We start from the raw sequence: 18,272 nt of genomic DNA, 5'->3' as shown, positions 1-18,272 counted from the left end.
GTTCTGTACTAAAACAGTTATGACAATATTTGTGTAATGATAAGCCGCCTTGCCGTAAGCCTCCAAAATAAGTACCCTGCATCACAGGAAGGAACAGAAGAGTATGATGTGTCACAGGAATCTGGAATCAAGGGGAAGTAATGGTTCACAGAAAAATAAGTGCGAAAGAGTTAAGGGGAGTGAAGCTGGATCTGGCTTCTGACAAGCAAAGGCCGGTAATTTCCAACCAAACTCGTTATTTTTATTTTATTTTTTTATGCTATCGACTTTATTGGGTTTGGGTTTGGGTTGTGTTTTCTCTCTGGTTCACATGCAGTTTGACACGATGTAATGACACTGTTTGTTAATCAGTATATGCGCTGAGAGCAGCTGGGTAACTTGATCGTGTCGTGGGGAAGGGAAGGTGAGTTCCTGGGAAGGGAGGAGGGGGCAGGTGGGGGGGGAGGTCGTGGGGGAGGGAGGGGGGCGGCAAGGACATGGTGGGGATTTCTGGGTGGGGAAGAAGCGTAAAAGGGTTACAGGAAGGGTGGCTATTTGGGGGAGGGGGCTACGCTTCACTGGGAAAAGAATGTTTGATTGCTGTTCACCACTCTTCTTCCTTCCATTGTTTTGTCGGTCTGTTTATCTGGCTCTGTCTGTCTGTCTGTCTGTCTCCATTTTTTTTCGTTATGGGTTTTGTTGGGTTGAAAAGAAAAGTTACGACATAATAATGATCATGTGGTGTTGAATTACCGAGCCAGACTAAGCCCGTCCAATCCAAGCCAATTCCATTCAATCCAAGCCAACAATCCCATTCAATCCCATTCAATCCAAGCCAACAATCCTATTCAATCCCATTCAATCCAAGCCAACAATCCCATTCAATCCAAGCCAATCCCATTCAACCCAAGCCAACAATCCCATTCAATCCCATTCAATCCAAGCCAACAATCCCATTCAATCCAAGCCAACAATCCCATCCAATCCAAACCAGGCCAGCCTTCAGCTCCTCCAGCTGACAGACCAATGTGCTGACCCAGCAGCGAGGTCGGCTTGTGTGCAGGAAGGGATGATGACGATGTCGATAGCATTACTTATACAGCACCTGTCCTTGGTCAGAGACCAAAGCTCTAAGCACTTTACAAACACGGGGCCATTTACACAACAGACTGCCTACCTGGGTAGAGCTGACTGACTGCTGCCATTTGGGCGCTCGTCATTCGTTTCCTGTGCCATTCAGTCAGGTTTCAGATACACACACATACACACACTCATACAGATATGTAACATGTTATGTGTATGACAATTTTGTTCATTTACCCCGCCATGTAGGCAGCCATACTAATTTTTCGGGGATGTGCATGCAGGGTATATTCTTGTTTCCATAAACCACCGAACGCTGACATGGATTACAAGATCTTTAACGTGCCTATTTGATCTTCTGCGTGCGTATACACACAAAGGGGGTTCAGGCACTGGCAGGTCTGCACATATGTTGACCTGGGAGATGGGGGTGTCCTGTGTCACTGGCTGATGGACCCCAGCAAGGCGCGGGGACTGAGAGCAGCAGGTGTTTCCCAGCAGGCACCACCCTCTGGTCCTGTCATCCCCACACACCCCACCTGTCATCCCCACACACCCCACCTGTCATCCCCACACACCCCACCTGTCATCCCCACACACCCCACCACCCTCTGGTCCTGTCATCCCCACACACCCCACCTGTCATCCCCACACACCCCACCTGTCATCCCCACACCCCACCACACTCTGGTCCTGTCATCCCCACACACCCCACCTGTCATACCCACACACCCCACCTGTCATCCCCACACACCCCACCACCCTCTGGTCCTGTCATCCCCACACACCCCACCACACTCAGGTCCTGTCATCCCCACACACCCCACCACACTCTGGTCCTGTCATCCCCACACACCCCACCTGTCATCCCCACACACCCCACCACCCTCTGGTCCTGTCATCCCCACACACCCCACCTGTCATCCCCACACACCCCACCTGTCATCCCCACACAGCCCACCACACTCTGGTCCTGTCATCCCCACACACCCCACCTGTCATCCCCACACACCCCACCACGCTCGTCACCTGGACTTCCTGCATGAAGCAATCAGGAGGAAGGTGGCAGAATGGTTAAGACGCTCAGCTGCCAATACAGACAGTCCGTGAGGGTGTGGGTTCGAATCCCGCTCTCGCCCTTTCTCCCAGGTTTGACAGGAAAATCAAACTGAGCGTCCAGTCATTGGGATGAGACGATAAACCGAGGTCCGTGTGCAGCACGCACTTGGCGCACTGAAAAAGAACCCATGGCAACAAAACCGAAGTGTTGTTCTCTGGCAGAATTTTGTAAAAAGTAATCCACTCTGATAGGTACATGAATATATTAGCATGCACTCAAGGCCTAAGTGCGTTGGGTTATGCTGCTGTCAGGCATCTGCCTAGCAGGTGTGGTGTAGCGTATATGGATTTGTCCGAATACAGTGACACCTCCTTGAGAAATTGATACTGAAAACTGTAAATGAAAACTGCAGGGGCAGGATAAAAAAAACACTGTGAATGTGAGCTTCCTCTTTCACCATTAATAAATATAAAATTATTGACTTGAAAAATCATTTTCACTTGATAAACACACACACACACACACACACAAACTCTCTCTCTCTCTCTCTCTCTCATACACAGACACCCATTAGATTTGAATCTTTTTATTTAAAGTTCACAATAAGTGATATTATTATGCAGATACCCACTCATTCCTGAGACAAAAACCATCACTGGGAAAAATCATGCCAGGTGTGTCATTTTTTCACTGATGGCCCATAAGCGCTCGGCAGCCTGGTCATCCTTGGCCTGCTTTGCCGGTCCTTTCTCCCTGCAGTCACTGCAACACAGCAAACAACTTGTGCTTGAAAGTCATATTCAAACAAGATATGCACGGCTCGAAAGGCTCGCGTGTGGTTAGCACTTAATCCAACACAGGAATCAGGAACAAAACAATACAAAACAAAAACAAGAACAATTAAAGAAACAACTGTAAAACAGACAACCCGGCAATGGTGTGACCTTCACCTTTGACTTCTACATCTTTCACAAAGCACTGATGTTCTAGCAAAACAAATGACAAAATATGGCTTACCTTGTGAAATGGACATTGGATGGCAAACTCAGTTTCCATCATGTTTCTACATTTTCCCAATTCGCCACGGTATGACCTTGACCTTTGACTTTGTTTCTTTACACGGATTTTATTTTCACCAGGACCAGTCGTAAGACCCTTTCAGTCAGTGTGAATAAACTAAACTAAATCATTGTTTTTCTTCTTTCTTTTCTGAGTCGCTGCGCGCGTGCACATGTGTGTGTGTGTGTGTGTGTGTGTGTGTGTGTTTATTGTTTATTGTAAGGCGCTTTGAACTCTTTAAGGGAGGAAAGCGCTCAACAAATGTCCATTATCATTATTATTTTCAATATTATTATTATTATTATAAATCATGGTAAAACAGCTTTTACTCTGTTAGCAACACATGACCATGCTACTTTGTAAGCTGCACAAAAAGATATTGGAATTCAAGGTTGTTGTTTGTTTGGGTTTTTTTAGCAAGTCAATGCATTATGTTTTATTCCAATGCATGAAGAAGAGAACTACAGTAAAACTGTGACCAGGAGATGAGAGTATGTACCCGTAACCTGTGTTGTCTCCCTCAGCAACCCACCCCCAAACTGGGCCTCACACCGAGCTGTCAGAAGGGTAGGTCTGGACAAAGTGATATTTGTCAGTGCTGCTGGGAACTGTATTTTGGCGGACTTTTCACACAGTAATCACCAGTAATGGAACGTTATGTATGCAAAGTATAAAAACTATTTTACTTTTGGTCCGGGTTGTCCTATATAATTGGTCTAATTGTCCTGGGCTATCATTCAAAGGTCTTATTCATACCTATCACCCTATCAAGTTTGGTTCCTATGCCACCTGTAGTAGCCTCCCCCCCCCCCAACCCCCACACCCCATACCCCCCACCCCCCCCAAAAAAAAAACAACAACAACAAACAAATAAAAACACACACACAAAAAAAACAAAAAACATTAACGTTTAACACCCACACACACACACACACACACACACTCACCCACACACACACACACTTGTCATTATTGTAGACTCACCTTGTTTACACACGCAAGTCAAAAATCACAAACAAAAAGATATTTGAACACCCTGTCCACCATTACACAAAGTTCTTATACATATGCAAATGAATCTTGTGTTTGAAAACCGCTTTCAGCTTGGTCTCCGACAGAGGATAGATGCGAAACAAGTATCCATATAACAGCATCTTGTCTTGTGTGGGCAACATGACTAGCTCGCCTGAAGTACTTGCCAGTGTCTTGTCTTGTCTTGTCTGGTCTTATCCTGTCTAGTCTTGTGTGGTCTGTCACAAGACCAGCTCACTTAAGTACTTTGCAGTGTCTTGTCTAGTCTTGTGTGGGCAACAAGACCAGCTCACCTGAAGTACTTTCCAGTGTCCTGTCTTGTCTTGTCTTGTATGGTCTTATCCTGTCTAGTCTTGTGTGGGCTGTCACAAGACCAGCTCACCTGAAGTATTTTCCAGTGTCTTGTCTTGTCTTGTCTTGTTTGGACAACAAGGCCAGCTCACCTGAAGTACCTGCCAGTGACTTGTCTGGGCAACAAGGCCAGCTCACCTGAAGTACCTGCCATGACTTGTCTGGGCAACAAGGCCAGCTCACCTGAAGTACCTGCCAGTGACTTGTCTGGGCAACAAGGCCAGCTCACCTGAAGTACCTGCCAGTAACCTGTCTGGGCAACAAGGCCAGCTCACCTGAAGTACCTGCCAGTAACCTGTCTTGTCTGGGCAACAAGGCCAGCTCACCTGAAGTACCTGCCAGTAACCTGTCTGGACAACAAGGCCAGCTCACCTGAAGTACCTGCCAGTGATTTGTCTGGGCAACAAGGCCAGCTCACCTGAAGTACCTGCCAGTAACCTGTCTGGACAACAAGGCCAGCTCACCTGAAGTACCTGCCAGTAACCTGTCTGGGCAACAAGGCCAGCTCACCTGAAGTACCTGCCAGTAACCTGTCTGGGCAACAAGGCCAGCTCACCTGAAGTACCTGCCAGTGACTTGTCTGGGCAACAAGGCCAGCTCACCTGAAGTACCTGCCAGTGACTTGTCTGGGCAACAAGGCCAGCTCACCTGAAGTACCTGCCAGTGACTTGTCTGGGCAACAAGGCCAGCTCACCTGAAGTACCTGCCAGTGACTTGTCTGGGCAACAAGGCCAGCTCACCTGAAGTACCTGCCAGTAACCTGTCTGGGCAACAAGGCCAGCTCACCTGAAGTACCTGCCAGTAACCTGTCTGGGCAACAAGGCCAGCTCACCTGAAGTACCTGCCAGTAACCTGTCTTGTCTGGACAACAAGGCCAGCTCACCTGAAGTACCTGCCAGTAACCTGTCTGGGCAACAAGGCCAGCTCACCTGAAGTACCTGCCAGTAACCTGTCTGGACAACAAGGCCAGCTCACCTGAAGTACCTGCCAGTAACTTGTCTGGGCAACAAGGCCAGCTCACCTGAAGTACCTGCCAGTAACCTGTCTGGGCAACAAGGCCAGCTCACCTGAAGTACCTGCCAGTAACCTGTCTGGGCAACAAGGCCAGCTCACCTGAAGTACCTGCCATGACTTGTCTGGGCAACAAGGCCAGCTCACCTGAAGTACCTGCCAGTAACCTGTCTGGACAACAAGGCCAGCTCACCTGAAGTACCTGCCATGACTTGTCTGGGCAACAAGGCCAGCTCACCTGAAGTACCTGCCAGTAACCTGTCTGGGCAACAAGGCCAGCTCACCTGAAGTACCTGCCAGTGACTTGTCTTGTCTGGGCAACAAGGCCAGCTCACCTGAAGTACCTGCCATGACTTGTCTTGTCTGGGCAACAAGGCCAGCTCACCTGAAGTACCTGCCAGTAACCTGTCTTGTCTGGACAACAAGGCCAGCTCACCTGAAGTACCTGCCAGTAACCTGTCTGGGCAACAAGGCCAGCTCACCTGAAGTACCTGCCAGTAACCTGTCTTGTCTGGGCAACAAGGCCAGCTCACCTGAAGTACCTGCCAGTAACCTGTCTGGACAACAAGGCCAGCTCACCTGAAGTACCTGCCAGTAACCTGTCTGGACAACAAGGCCAGCTCACCTGAAGTACCTGCCAGTAACCTGTCTGGGCAACAAGGCCAGCTCACCTGAAGTACCTGCCATGACTTGTCTGGGCAACAAGGCCAGCTCACCTGAAGTACCTGCCAGTAACCTGTCTGGGCAACAAGGCCAGCTCACCTGAAGTACCTGCCAGTAACCTGTCTTGTCTGGGCAACAAGGCCAGCTCACCTGAAGTACCTGCCAGTAACCTGTCTGGGCAACAAGGCCAGCTCACCTGAAGTACCTGCCAGTAACCTGTCTTGTCTGGGCAACAAGGCCAGCTCACCTGAAGTACCTGCCAGTGACTTGTCTGGGCAACAAGGCCAGCTCACCTGAAGTACCTGCCAGTAACCTGTCTTGTCTGGACAACAAGGCCAGCTCACCTGAAGTACCTGCCAGTAACCTGTCTGGACAACAAGGCCAGCTCACCTGAAGTACCTGCCAGTAACTTGTCTGGACAACAAGGCCAGCTCACCTGAAGTACCTGCCAGTAACCTGTCTGGGCAACAAGGCCAGCTCACCTGAAGTACCTGCCAGTAACTTGTCTGGGCAACAAGGCCAGCTCACCTGAAGTACCTGCCAGTAACTTGTCTGGACAACAAGGCCAGCTCACCTGAAGTACCTGCCAGTAACCTGTCTGGACAACAAGGCCAGCTCACCTGAAGTACCTGCCAGTAACTTGTCTGGGCAACAAGGCCAGCTCACCTGAAGTACCTGCCAGTGACTTGTCTTGTCTGGGCAACAAGGCCAGCTCACCTGAAGTACCTGCCAGTAACCTGTCTTGTCTGGACAACAAGGCCAGCTCACCTGAAGTACCTGCCAGTGACTTGTCTGGGCAACAAGGCCAGCTCACCTGAAGTACCTGCCAGTAACCTGTCTGGGCAACAAGGCCAGCTCACCTGAAGTACCTGCCAGTAACCTGTCTTGTCTGGACAACAAGGCCAGCTCACCTGAAGTACCTGCCAGTAACCTGTCTGGGCAACAAGGCCAGCTCACCTGAAGTACCTGCCAGTAACCTGTCTGGACAACAAGGCCAGCTCACCTGAAGTACCTGCCAGTAACCTGTCTGGGCAACAAGGCCAGCTCACCTGAAGTACCTGCCAGTGACTTGTCTTGTCTGGGCAACAAGGCCAGCTCACCTGAAGTACCTGCCAGTAACCTGTCTGGGCAACAAGGCCAGCTCACCTGAAGTACCTGCCAGTAACCTGTCTGGGCAACAAGGCCAGCTCACCTGAAGTACCTGCCAGTAACCTGTCTTGTCTGGACAACAAGGCCAGCTCACCTGAAGTACCTGCCAGTAACCTGTCTGGACAACAAGGCCAGCTCACCTGAAGTACCTGCCAGTGACTTGTCTGGACAACAAGGCCAGCTCACCTGAAGTACCTGCCAGTGACTTGTCTGGACAACAAGGCCAGCTCACCTGAAGTACCTGCCAGTGACTTGTCTGGACAACAAGGCCAGCTCACCTGAAGTACCTGCCAGTGACTTGTCTGGACAACAAGGCCAGCTCACCTGAAGTACCTGCCAGTAACCTGTCTGGACAACAAGGCCAGCTCACCTGAAGTACCTGCCAGTAACCTGTCTGGGCAACAAGGCCAGCTCACCTGAAGTACCTGCCAGTAACCTGTCTGGACAACAAGGCCAGCTCACCTGAAGTACCTGCCAGTAACCTGTCTGGGCAACAAGGCCAGCTCACCTGAAGTACCTGCCAGTAACCTGTCTTGTCTGGACAACAAGGCCAGCTCACCTGAAGTACCTGCCAGTGACTTGTCTGGGCAACAAGGCCAGCTCACCTGAAGTACCTGCCAGTAACCTGTCTTGTCTGGACAACAAGGCCAGCTCACCTGAAGTACCTGCCAGTAACCTGTCTGGACAACAAGGCCAGCTCACCTGAAGTACCTGCCAGTAACTTGTCTGGACAACAAGGCCAGCTCACCTGAAGTACCTGCCAGTAACCTGTCTGGGCAACAAGGCCAGCTCACCTGAAGTACCTGCCAGTGACTTGTCTGGGCAACAAGGCCAGCTCACCTGAAGTACCTGCCAGTGACTTGTCTTGTCTGGGCAACAAGGCCAGCTCACCTGAAGTACCTGCCAGTAACCTGTCTTGTCTGGACAACAAGGCCAGCTCACCTGAAGTACCTGCCAGTAACCTGTCTGGGCAACAAGGCCAGCTCACCTGAAGTACCTGCCAGTAACCTGTCTGGACAACAAGGCCAGCTCACCTGAAGTACCTGCCAGTAACCTGTCTTGTCTGGACAACAAGGCCAGCTCACCTGAAGTACCTGCCAGTAACCTGTCTGGGCAACAAGGCTAGCTCACCTGAAGTACCTGCCAGTAACCTGTCTGGACAACAAGGCCAGCTCACCTGAAGTACCTGCCAGTAACCTGTCTTGTCTGGACAACAAGGCCAGCTCACCTGAAGTACCTGCCAGTAACCTGTCTGGACAACAAGGCCAGCTCACCTGAAGTACCTGCCATGACTTGTCTGGGCAACAAGGCCAGCTCACCTGAAGTACCTGCCAGTAACCTGTCTGGGCAACAAGGCCAGCTCACCTGAAGTACCTGCCAGTGACTTGTCTGGGCAACAAGGCCAGCTCACCTGAAGTACCTGCCAGTAACCTGTCTGGGCAACAAGGCCAGCTCACCTGAAGTACCTGCCAGTAACCTGTCTTGTCTGGACAACAAGGCCAGCTCACCTGAAGTACCTGCCAGTAACCTGTCTGGACAACAAGGCCAGCTCACCTGAAGTACCTGCCAGTAACCTGTCTGGGCAACAAGGCCAGCTCACCTGAAGTACCTGCCAGTGACTTGTCTGGGCAACAAGGCCAGCTCACCTGAAGTACTTGCCAGTGACACCCTCCAGCTGGGCGGACAGGGCGCAGTGCAGGGAGGTCTGTGCCCCCTGGACAGGCGTCTTGAGGAGCACCCAGGTGAAAGGCCTCAGGAGGGTCCTGGCCAGGGTGGACCGGCCGAGGGCCAGGTGACGAGGCAGCTCCGTGTCCACCGCTCCGGGATGTACGGCGTTCACCGTCACTCCTGTGTCTGTACAGTGTTGGGGTTTGGGGTTGGGTGGGGTGGGGTGGGGTGGAGTGGGGTGGGGTGGTTGTGTTGTGTTGGGGTGGGTTGTGTTGGGGTGGGTTGTGTTGTGGGCTGGGGTTGGTTGTGTTGGGTGGGGTGGGTTGTGTTGTGGGGTGGGGTGGGGTGGGTTGTGGGGTGGGGTTGGTTGTGTTGGGTGGGGTGGGTTGTGTTGGGTGGGGTGGGTTGTGTTGGGGTGGGTTGTGTTGGGGTGGGGTGGGTTGTGCTGGGGTGGCTTGTGTTGGGGTGGGGTGGGTTGGGGTGGGTTGCTTTGGGGTGGGGTGGGTTGGCTTGTATTGGGGTGGGTTGGCTTGTATTGGGGTGGGTTGGCTTGTATTGGAGTGGGTTGGCTTGTGTTCGGGTGGGTTGTGTTGGGGTGGGTTGTGTTGGGGTGGGGTGGCTTGTGTTGGGGTGGGTTGTGTTGGGGTGGGTTGTGTTGGGGTGGGGTGGGTTGTGCTGGGGTGGCTTGTGTTGGGGTGGGGTGGGTTGCTTTGGGGTGGGGTGGGTTGGCTTGTATTGGGGTGGGTTGGCTTGTATTGGAGTGGGTTGGCTTGTATTGGGGTGGGTTGGCTTGTGTTGGGGTGGCTTGTGTTGGGGTGGGTTGTGTTGGGGTGGGGTGGCTTGTATTGGGGTGGGTTGGCTTGTGTTGGGGTGGCTTGTGTTGGGGTGGGGTGGCTTGTGTTGGGGTGGGGTGGCTTGTGTACCGCTCCAGGGTGTACGGCGTTCACTGTCACTGCCTGTGCCTGCACAGTGCTTGTACTGTGCTGCGGTGCGGTGCGGTGCAATGCTGTGCCGTGCCGTGCCGTGCCATGCCATGCCGTGCCGTGCCGTGCTGTTGTGGTGTGGTGTGGTGTGGTGTGGTGTGGTGTTGTTGTGTTGTGTTGGGGTGGGGTGGGGTGGGGTGGGGTGGGATGTGTTGTATTATGTTGTAATGAACTGCACTGTACTGTACTGTGATGAAATCACCCCCGTGTATATCATAATATATGGATGTCAACGGTTAAAAACATATTTACCTCTTTCATTTACAAAGTCTGCAGTTCCATCTGCTTCCATTTGAAACGTATCACATGTCAATGAACTTGTGTTGGAAATAGTTCAGAGTTTAATTAGGAGCTCCACTGGCTCTTTGTTGTAATTTTACTGGTTCACTAGTTAGTTGTTTTATTTTGTTTTTATTCTTTTTATGCAAAATGAGGAGAGGAACAGGGAAAACAGTGATGATTCAAAGCAAGGGTAGGGGCGCGGGGGGGGGGGGGGGGGGCGGGGGTAGGATGATGGATATTTCATCTAAAATTGCAGTTGTGGTCAGACGTCAAACAAAAGAATGAACGAACTGTTTGACACTATTGCCACCAATTCTCAGGTACGGCGCTGAAGTAGGGTTTCCATTTCAGTCAAACTGCGACAAACTCCATGCCCCTCTATGTTGTTTAACCAATTCAATGCCTTTCTCTCAACAAAATGCCCGTCAGAAAATGCACATGTCAACTTCTGTAGGAGCTAATTGGGCATACACAAAAGATCAGTTAAGTTACCAGTCCTGGCAGAGTCAGACAGATACCCTATTTCTCTGAGCACAGAGTGTCAGGTTATATCATTCTGGGTGCACATCAGAGAATCAAAAGAAGATAGCTATTTAAGGCAGGCATATGATGATATGTTATCAATAAAGTCATTGGAAAAAGTTCCCTGGCTAAAGATACTGGTTCCAATTGGATTCTCCCATGCATGGGAAAACCGAGGCATGCTAAACATTAAGCGGTTAAAATATTCTGGTCATGAATAATCTACAAGATAACAATGTTAAATTCTGGACCATTTCAAGGCTCTCTTTTTATTTTAACATTTTGAACACTGATACATTACAAATTACCTGATCAGCTGCAAAAATATGAAACATAGCAGAGCATTCTGTCGAGTGCACATGAACTTGAAACTGAGCGAGGACGTCACTACAACTTACTAGCAAAAGACCGGCTATGTAAAGTATGTTGTGTTATAAAGAATGAACTGCATTTCGTGGACAAGTGTAGTGCATACTCTGACTTGAGATCTCGCCTACTTGTGACAGTTAATTCCCAATCTCCGAATCATTGGCCAGATGGCACTGGCAACACAATAATCCAAACTCTGAGTTCTCAGCCAGAACTGGAAAGTTGGCAATCCATAACTATGTCTTGTGGAATATCCTGCATGCGCTCACAACTTATCGCTTTTGCTTTTTATATGTTTGTTGTGTTTAGTTTTTAGTGACCATAATTCCTACTGTCCTAAAACCTTCTTGGCCAAGAGAGTAGGGATGAAACTTGGGCAAGACACTCTCCACTATAATAATAATAATAATAATAATAATAATAATCATGGTATTTATACAGCACTGAATCTTGTGCAGAGACAAATCAAAGTGCTTTCGCAACACTCATTCACACGCATGCATAACTCTAAAACTGGAGAAACTGAAGACAAGGAAGAGGCAGGGGAGGGAAGCTATCTTGTGAAGAGGTGGGTCTTAAGGCCAGACTTGAAAGAGCTGAGTGCAGAGACCTGACGAAGCGAAAGAGGAAGTTCATTCCAGTTGCAAGATACAGAGACAGAGAAAGAACAGCGGCCAACAGTCAAGTGTTTGAATCTGGGTATGCCTGAACGATCATAGAGAGCGAGATGGAGTGTAGATCAATCAAGTGTATAGTCAAATTCTAGCCCAGATAATTATGACAGCAGTTAACTTCTCTGCTGTTCTGGAGGTCATTGTCGAACACGACTGACTATCATTCATACATATTCATACGACAATTAGGACTACATGAGTTCTGAATTGTGAGTTCACGCGCAAACTCACCCCGAAGTCTTTCAGCCAATGCACGGGTGAACAGCACGTTGGCCAGTTTGGCCTGACTGTAAGCCCTGTAAGCACTGTAGGACTTCTCGCTGTTGAGGTCCTCAAAGTCGATGCGGCCCATCTCGTGGGCCTTGCTGGACAAGTTGATGATCCGGCTTGGGGCTGAGGCCTTGACCTTGTCCAGCAGCAGCATGGTCAACAGAAAGTGACCTGCCGGGGGAAAAAATTGACACACACACTAAATATTCACTTTAGATTAGAAAAAAAACAACTAAAACTTAAACGGTGTGAAGGACTCTAAGACAACAAGTTCTATCCTTCAGTGCTTTCCATTGGAAAAAAAAAATCAACACACCCACACACGCGCGCGCACACATGCACACAAGCGCCCACACGCGCGCGCACACACACACACACTCTCTCTCTCTCACTGGCAAGAAAATAAATCACTGTCGTCCGCCCGTCGTTGCGCAGAGAAGGCAAGAACTTGATAACTGTCAGTTTTCGACAAAATTCTTTTTGTTGGTGTTGGCTGTTTTTTTATGATAGTATCATGTGTAGGCTACATGAGGTATTTAGCAATTGTAATATCTTGTATTATTGCGATCAGACACACACGCACGTGTGCACACTCTTACACGCACACACACACCCACACACACACGTACGCAACACACGCACACACACAAACGCATGCACACACACACACATACACAAACACACACACTTAAGTATTTTTGACTTTACAAACACTGAAAAAAAAATCCATCTAAAACAGCGTGGAACACTCAAAGAAAGCAAATTCTGTCCTTCAGTGCATTCCATGAAATAATAATAATAAAAAGAACACATACAGAGAAACACCCACTCACGCACACACACACACAAACACACGCACGCACGCACACACGCACGCATGCTCACACACACACTAATATCACTTAACAGTGAAAAGATATTAAACTAAAAAAAGACAGGAAAAAAAGAGAGAAAAACACACACACACACACACATACACACACACACAGATAAACACACACACACACACACAGATAAACACACACACACACACACACACACAGATAAACACACACACACAGATAAACACACACACACACACACACACACAGATAAACACACACACACACACAGATAAACACACACACACAGATAAACACACACACACACACACACACACACACAGATAAACACACACACACACACACACACACACACACAGATAAACACACACACACACACACACACACGGAAGCCCCTCTCACTGACCCAAATGGTTGACTCCCAGCTGCATTTCAAACCCATCTTCAGTCAGCATTTTGGGACAGAACATGATTCCAGCGTTGTTGATCAGAATGTCGATTCGGTCCTCCTCTGTTTCACAACGCAGAAAATATCATCGTCATGGTCACCATCATCATCATCATCATCATCATTATTATTATTACTACTACTACTATTACTACAACTGTAGTTGCTACTGTTCGATTAAGAAAATTTTGTCATCATTATCATTGTCATCATTATTATCATTTAAAAAAAAGTTAATACTACAGTTGCTACTGTTCGATTCAGAAAATGTTTATCATCATCATCATCATCATCATTATCATTATTATTGTTGTTGTTATTATTATTATTATATCATCATCATCATCATCATCATCATTATCATTAATATTATTGTGGTTGTTGCTGTTCAATTCAATCCTTCACTGTATCACAAGGCAGAAACATTAGAACAGTAATAATAATGATTATGATCACTGTCGTCGTTACTGTCACTGTTATCATTGTCATCGTTTCTGTCATCACAATCATCACACTATAGTACAGCCAATTATCGCATTGTCAAGATCCTTCCCAAACACAGGCCTATCATACGCAGACACAAACAAGAAAAAAACACACCTAATAAAAATATTAAATCAAATCTGGCCTCAAATACATGTGTACAAATCTGTTTTCATTGATGTCTAGGTGTTGGCGTGCGGTGCTGTGCCGATGCGAGTGTGTGTGTGTGTGTGTGTGTGTGTGTGTGTGCGTGAGTGAGAGAGAGAGAGAGAGAGTATATATGTGTGTGTGGTTGTGTGTGTGGTTGTGTGTGTGTGTGTGTGCGCGCACGCGTATGCGTGCGTGTGTGTGCGAGAGAGAGAGAGAGTATATGTGTGTGTGGTTGTGTGTGTGGTTCTGTGTATGTGTGTGCGTATGCATGCATGCATGTGTGTGTGTGTGTGTGTGTGTGTAAGTCTTGATTACAGCGCCCTGGGTTGTTCATTTTTGTATACCCCCCCCCCCCAATCACCCACATTAACGTGAATTGTCCTAAGGTCTTGAAACCTGTGCTAAGGAGGTAGAGCAAACCATAAATTCCCATCATAATCATCATCATCATCATTATATTGTTGTTACTGTCTTTGCCACCATCATCATCAGCAACGACAATCAGCAACCAGTATACTACACTGATGTGTCCATGTAGCGTCATTCATTTGTGCAGTAAGATCCGTTTAGATTCCAAGGAGGTCAGATAATTATTACTACTTTTGTTGTTGTTGTTGTTGTTACTGTCTTTGTCATCATCATCATCAAGCAGCCAGTATACTACACACTGTAAGTGTTCCTGTAAGTGTTCCTGTACCGTCATTCATTTGTGCAGCGATGGTCTGTATCGATTCCATGGAGGTCAGATAATTATTACTACTATTGTTGTTGTTCTTGTTATCATCATCAACAACATCAACATTAAGCAGCCTGTACACTATTACGCTTACGTGTTCCTGTACCATCGTTCACTTGTGCAGCAAAGGTCTGTATGGATTGATGGAGGCCTGATAATTATCACTACTATTGTTGTTGTTGTTACTGTCTTTGTCATCATCATCATCATCAAGAACAACATCAACATTAAGCAGCCAGTACACTATTACACTCAAGTGTTCCTGTACCGTCGTTCATCTGTGCAGCGAAGGTCCGTATGGACTCCATGGAGGCCAGGTCCAGATGTCTGACGGACACGTTCTGATTGTCCGAGTCACGGACGATCTCATCCCTCGCTCTCTGCGCCTTCTGCTGGTCACGGCACGCCAGGATGACGCGGGCACCTGCACAACAATAACATGCATGACGTCACTGGCGGCCTGAAGGCCTCTTTGGTTTGATGACGTCACGTGTGCGCAATTCTGCGTGCAGTGTTAGCCACAATAATAATATTAAAAAAGAGAATAAAATGAAATAAAATTAACAAATAATAGCTGCATGTTGCATTCCCCCCCTCCCCCCAACCCCGTCCCGCCCCCGCACGACCAACCAAATATTTCAACACCAAACAGCAAAAAGCAAACAAACAGAAAAAGACACGACCAAATTTTTTTTTTTTTTAAAAATCTGACGCAAAAAAAAAACCAAGTTGGATTGGAACTCTGTGTGTGTGGATTTTGATGTTGTTGTTTGTTTGTATGCTTGTTTCACTGATGTTACTGACCCCTGCAGGCCAGTTCTTTTGCTGTTGCCTTGCCGATGCCTGTGTTGGCACCAGTGATGATGACCGTTTTGCCAGGGATCCTCTCCTTGCCATGGTACTGCCCTCCCTCCATGTACTTCCTGTACACCCCAACATTGAAAGAAAAATCAATACATTAACATTTTACAAGTAACAACCCCAAAACATCGTCTATTTTCAACCCCCAAACATCACAAAACATCGTCTATTTTCAACCCCAAAACATCGTCTATTTTCAACCCCCAAACATCACAAAACATCGTCTATTTTCAACCCCAAAGCATCTTCTCTTTTGAGCCAAACTGTTGACAACTGTTTTCTTAAGTTTCAGAGCAAATAAGTAAACGCTCGCTCGCAGTTTTTCGAGAATCAATAGAACACGGAAACACTATAAAATAAATGATTAACATTTTAACAACCCAACATCACTTATCATATTTTCAGCCAACTGTTTAATAAAATTTCGGAGCAAATAAGTAAATACAGTTTTTCGAGAATCATTAGAACAAGAAACCACTACAAAAAATATGTAACATTTTAATAGTTTCAGTTTCAGTTGCTCAAGGAGGCGTCACTGCGTTCGGACAAATCCATATACGCTACACCACATCTGCCAAGCAGATGCCTGACCAGCAGCGTAACCCAACGCGCTTAGTCAGGCCTTGAGGGAAAAAAAATAAAGGTGAATAAATAATAGATAAGCTTACACAAATAAATAAATAAATAAATAATAATTATAATGTAAAAAAAAAAGGTAAATAAAAAGGTAGTAGTAATAATAATAATAATATTAATAAAAAAATTAATAACAATAATAAATAAATAAATAAGATACATTTTAATAACCCATCATCGCTTATCATGTTTTCAGCCAACTATTTATAACTGTTTACTTAAATTTCAGAGCAAATAAGTAAACACTGTTTTTTGAGAATCATTAGAACACTAAAAAAAAAAATAATAATAATAATAATAATAATAATAATAACATTCTAGCAACCCCAAAACATCGTCTATTTTCAGTCAGACTACTCACAACAATTTACTGTAATTTCAGACCAAACAAGTAAAACACTCGCTCGCCAGTTTTTCGAGAATTACCAGAACACGAAAACTCTATATAAATCATCAAAACAACAACAACAAAAACAAAACAACAAACGTATGAACAACCAGCACGATTATTCTGTTCCACTATTGTCGTCGGGGGGAAGGGGGGGGGAGGGGGACTCACTTGAGCAGAACGGCACCGCCGACAGTGGCTCCAGCGATGCCAGCCGGCATGAGGAAAGCAGACAGATCCATTACTCCTGTCTGGAACTGGGAGGAGGGGGTGGGGGGCGTGGGGGTGGGGGGCGTGGGGGGGGGGGCTTCTGTGCCGGTGTCTGAAAAAAAAAAAGGGTGATACTGACAAACAGCTGGGAAGGGTAGTCCTTTACCAGTGTCAGTGTAATAAACATATATTTAAAAAAAACAAAAAACCAAAACGAAATGACAGTCAAACAAGAGATGGCGGAATCCGTGCAAGGTTAGGGGTCAGCAGTAAGTATAGGGGCCGCACATGGGTGGGTAATGAAGGGAAAGGAAGTGTTCTTGATAAGATGGAAAATAAATGGACAGACAGACAGGTAGATAGATGGATAAATAGATAGATAGAGAGAGAGAGTTACATAGATAGATAGATATATATAAAAAAAAAGACAAATAAATAGATAAATGAATGAATATATAAATATATAAATAAAGGTGCAGCGCCTAAATGACTCTTCACAGAGTTGAGGGAGAAACAGAATGGCTGCATTTGTATAACACACACACACACACACACACAGAGAGAGAGAGAGAGAGAGAGAGAGAGAGAGAGAGAGAGAGAGAGAGAGACGCGGACAAAACTGAAGCAATGATCATAGGAACTAAACAAAAACTCTCTTCCGTCACAACTGACACAATCAAACTGGCAGTACATCCATCCCTCTTTCCAGCTCAGTCGGGAACCTCGGCGTTGTCCTTGACAACACACTGTCCATGCAAAAATTTATCAGTCAGACATGTCAATCCTGCTACTGTCAATTGCGGCGCCGCATCAGTTCCATCCGGAAATATCTGTCAACTGACGCAACATCTAGACTTGTCGTTTCTCTCATTCTCTCTCGCCTTGACTACTGTAACTCTCTATTGTCTGGTTTGCCTGCTTCATCTATTCAGCCCCTTCAGCGCATACAAAACACTACTGCCCGACTCGTCCTCAGAAAGAAAAGATCTGAGCACATCACTTCTCTTTTGCAACATCTCCACTGGGTCCCTGTCTCACACCGAATAAAGTACAAGATCAGCACTCTATGTTATAAATGTATTCACAAATCTGCCCCTTCCTATCTCTGTGGCTGCCTTCACCTCTACACTCCATCTCGCTCACTAAGATCGGCTTCGGATCCACTCAGTTTACACATACCAAGATTTAAACACTCGACTGTTGACCGCCGTTCTTTCTCTTTCTTTGGACCTTGCAATTGGAATGAACTTCCTCAAATCTCCACACTCAGCTCTTTCAAGTCTGGCCTTAAAACCCACCTCTTCCCAAAATAGCCTCCCTCCCCTGCCTCTTCCTTGTCTTTAGTTTCTCCAGTTTTAGAGTT

General features: G+C 47.0%; 1 protein-coding gene across 1 annotated transcript; it reads right to left on the bottom strand.

Moving 5' to 3' along the window:
* Positions 1 to 2,713: 2,713 nt before the first annotated feature.
* Positions 2,714 to 16,987, bottom strand: LOC143295925 (retinol dehydrogenase 13-like). The gene is made up of 7 exons (XM_076607611.1): positions 16,871 to 16,987; positions 15,619 to 15,737; positions 15,083 to 15,238; positions 13,404 to 13,508; positions 12,117 to 12,326; positions 9,034 to 9,241; positions 2,714 to 2,884 (listed from the first exon to the last, which is right to left on the bottom strand). The coding sequence occupies exons 1-7, from the start codon at positions 16,939 to 16,941 to the stop codon at positions 2,788 to 2,790; spliced, it is 966 nt and encodes a 321-aa protein (XP_076463726.1). The 5' UTR covers positions 16,942 to 16,987; the 3' UTR covers positions 2,714 to 2,787.
* Between the last annotated feature and the right edge of the window lie 1,285 nt (positions 16,988 to 18,272).

Source organism: Babylonia areolata, chromosome 21 (assembly GCF_041734735.1).
Source record: "Babylonia areolata isolate BAREFJ2019XMU chromosome 21, ASM4173473v1, whole genome shotgun sequence".
Taxonomy (NCBI): Eukaryota; Metazoa; Mollusca; class Gastropoda; order Neogastropoda; family Buccinidae; genus Babylonia; species Babylonia areolata.
The sequence above is the reverse complement of the archived record's forward strand: the minus strand, read 5'-3'. Positions and strand labels throughout refer to the sequence as shown.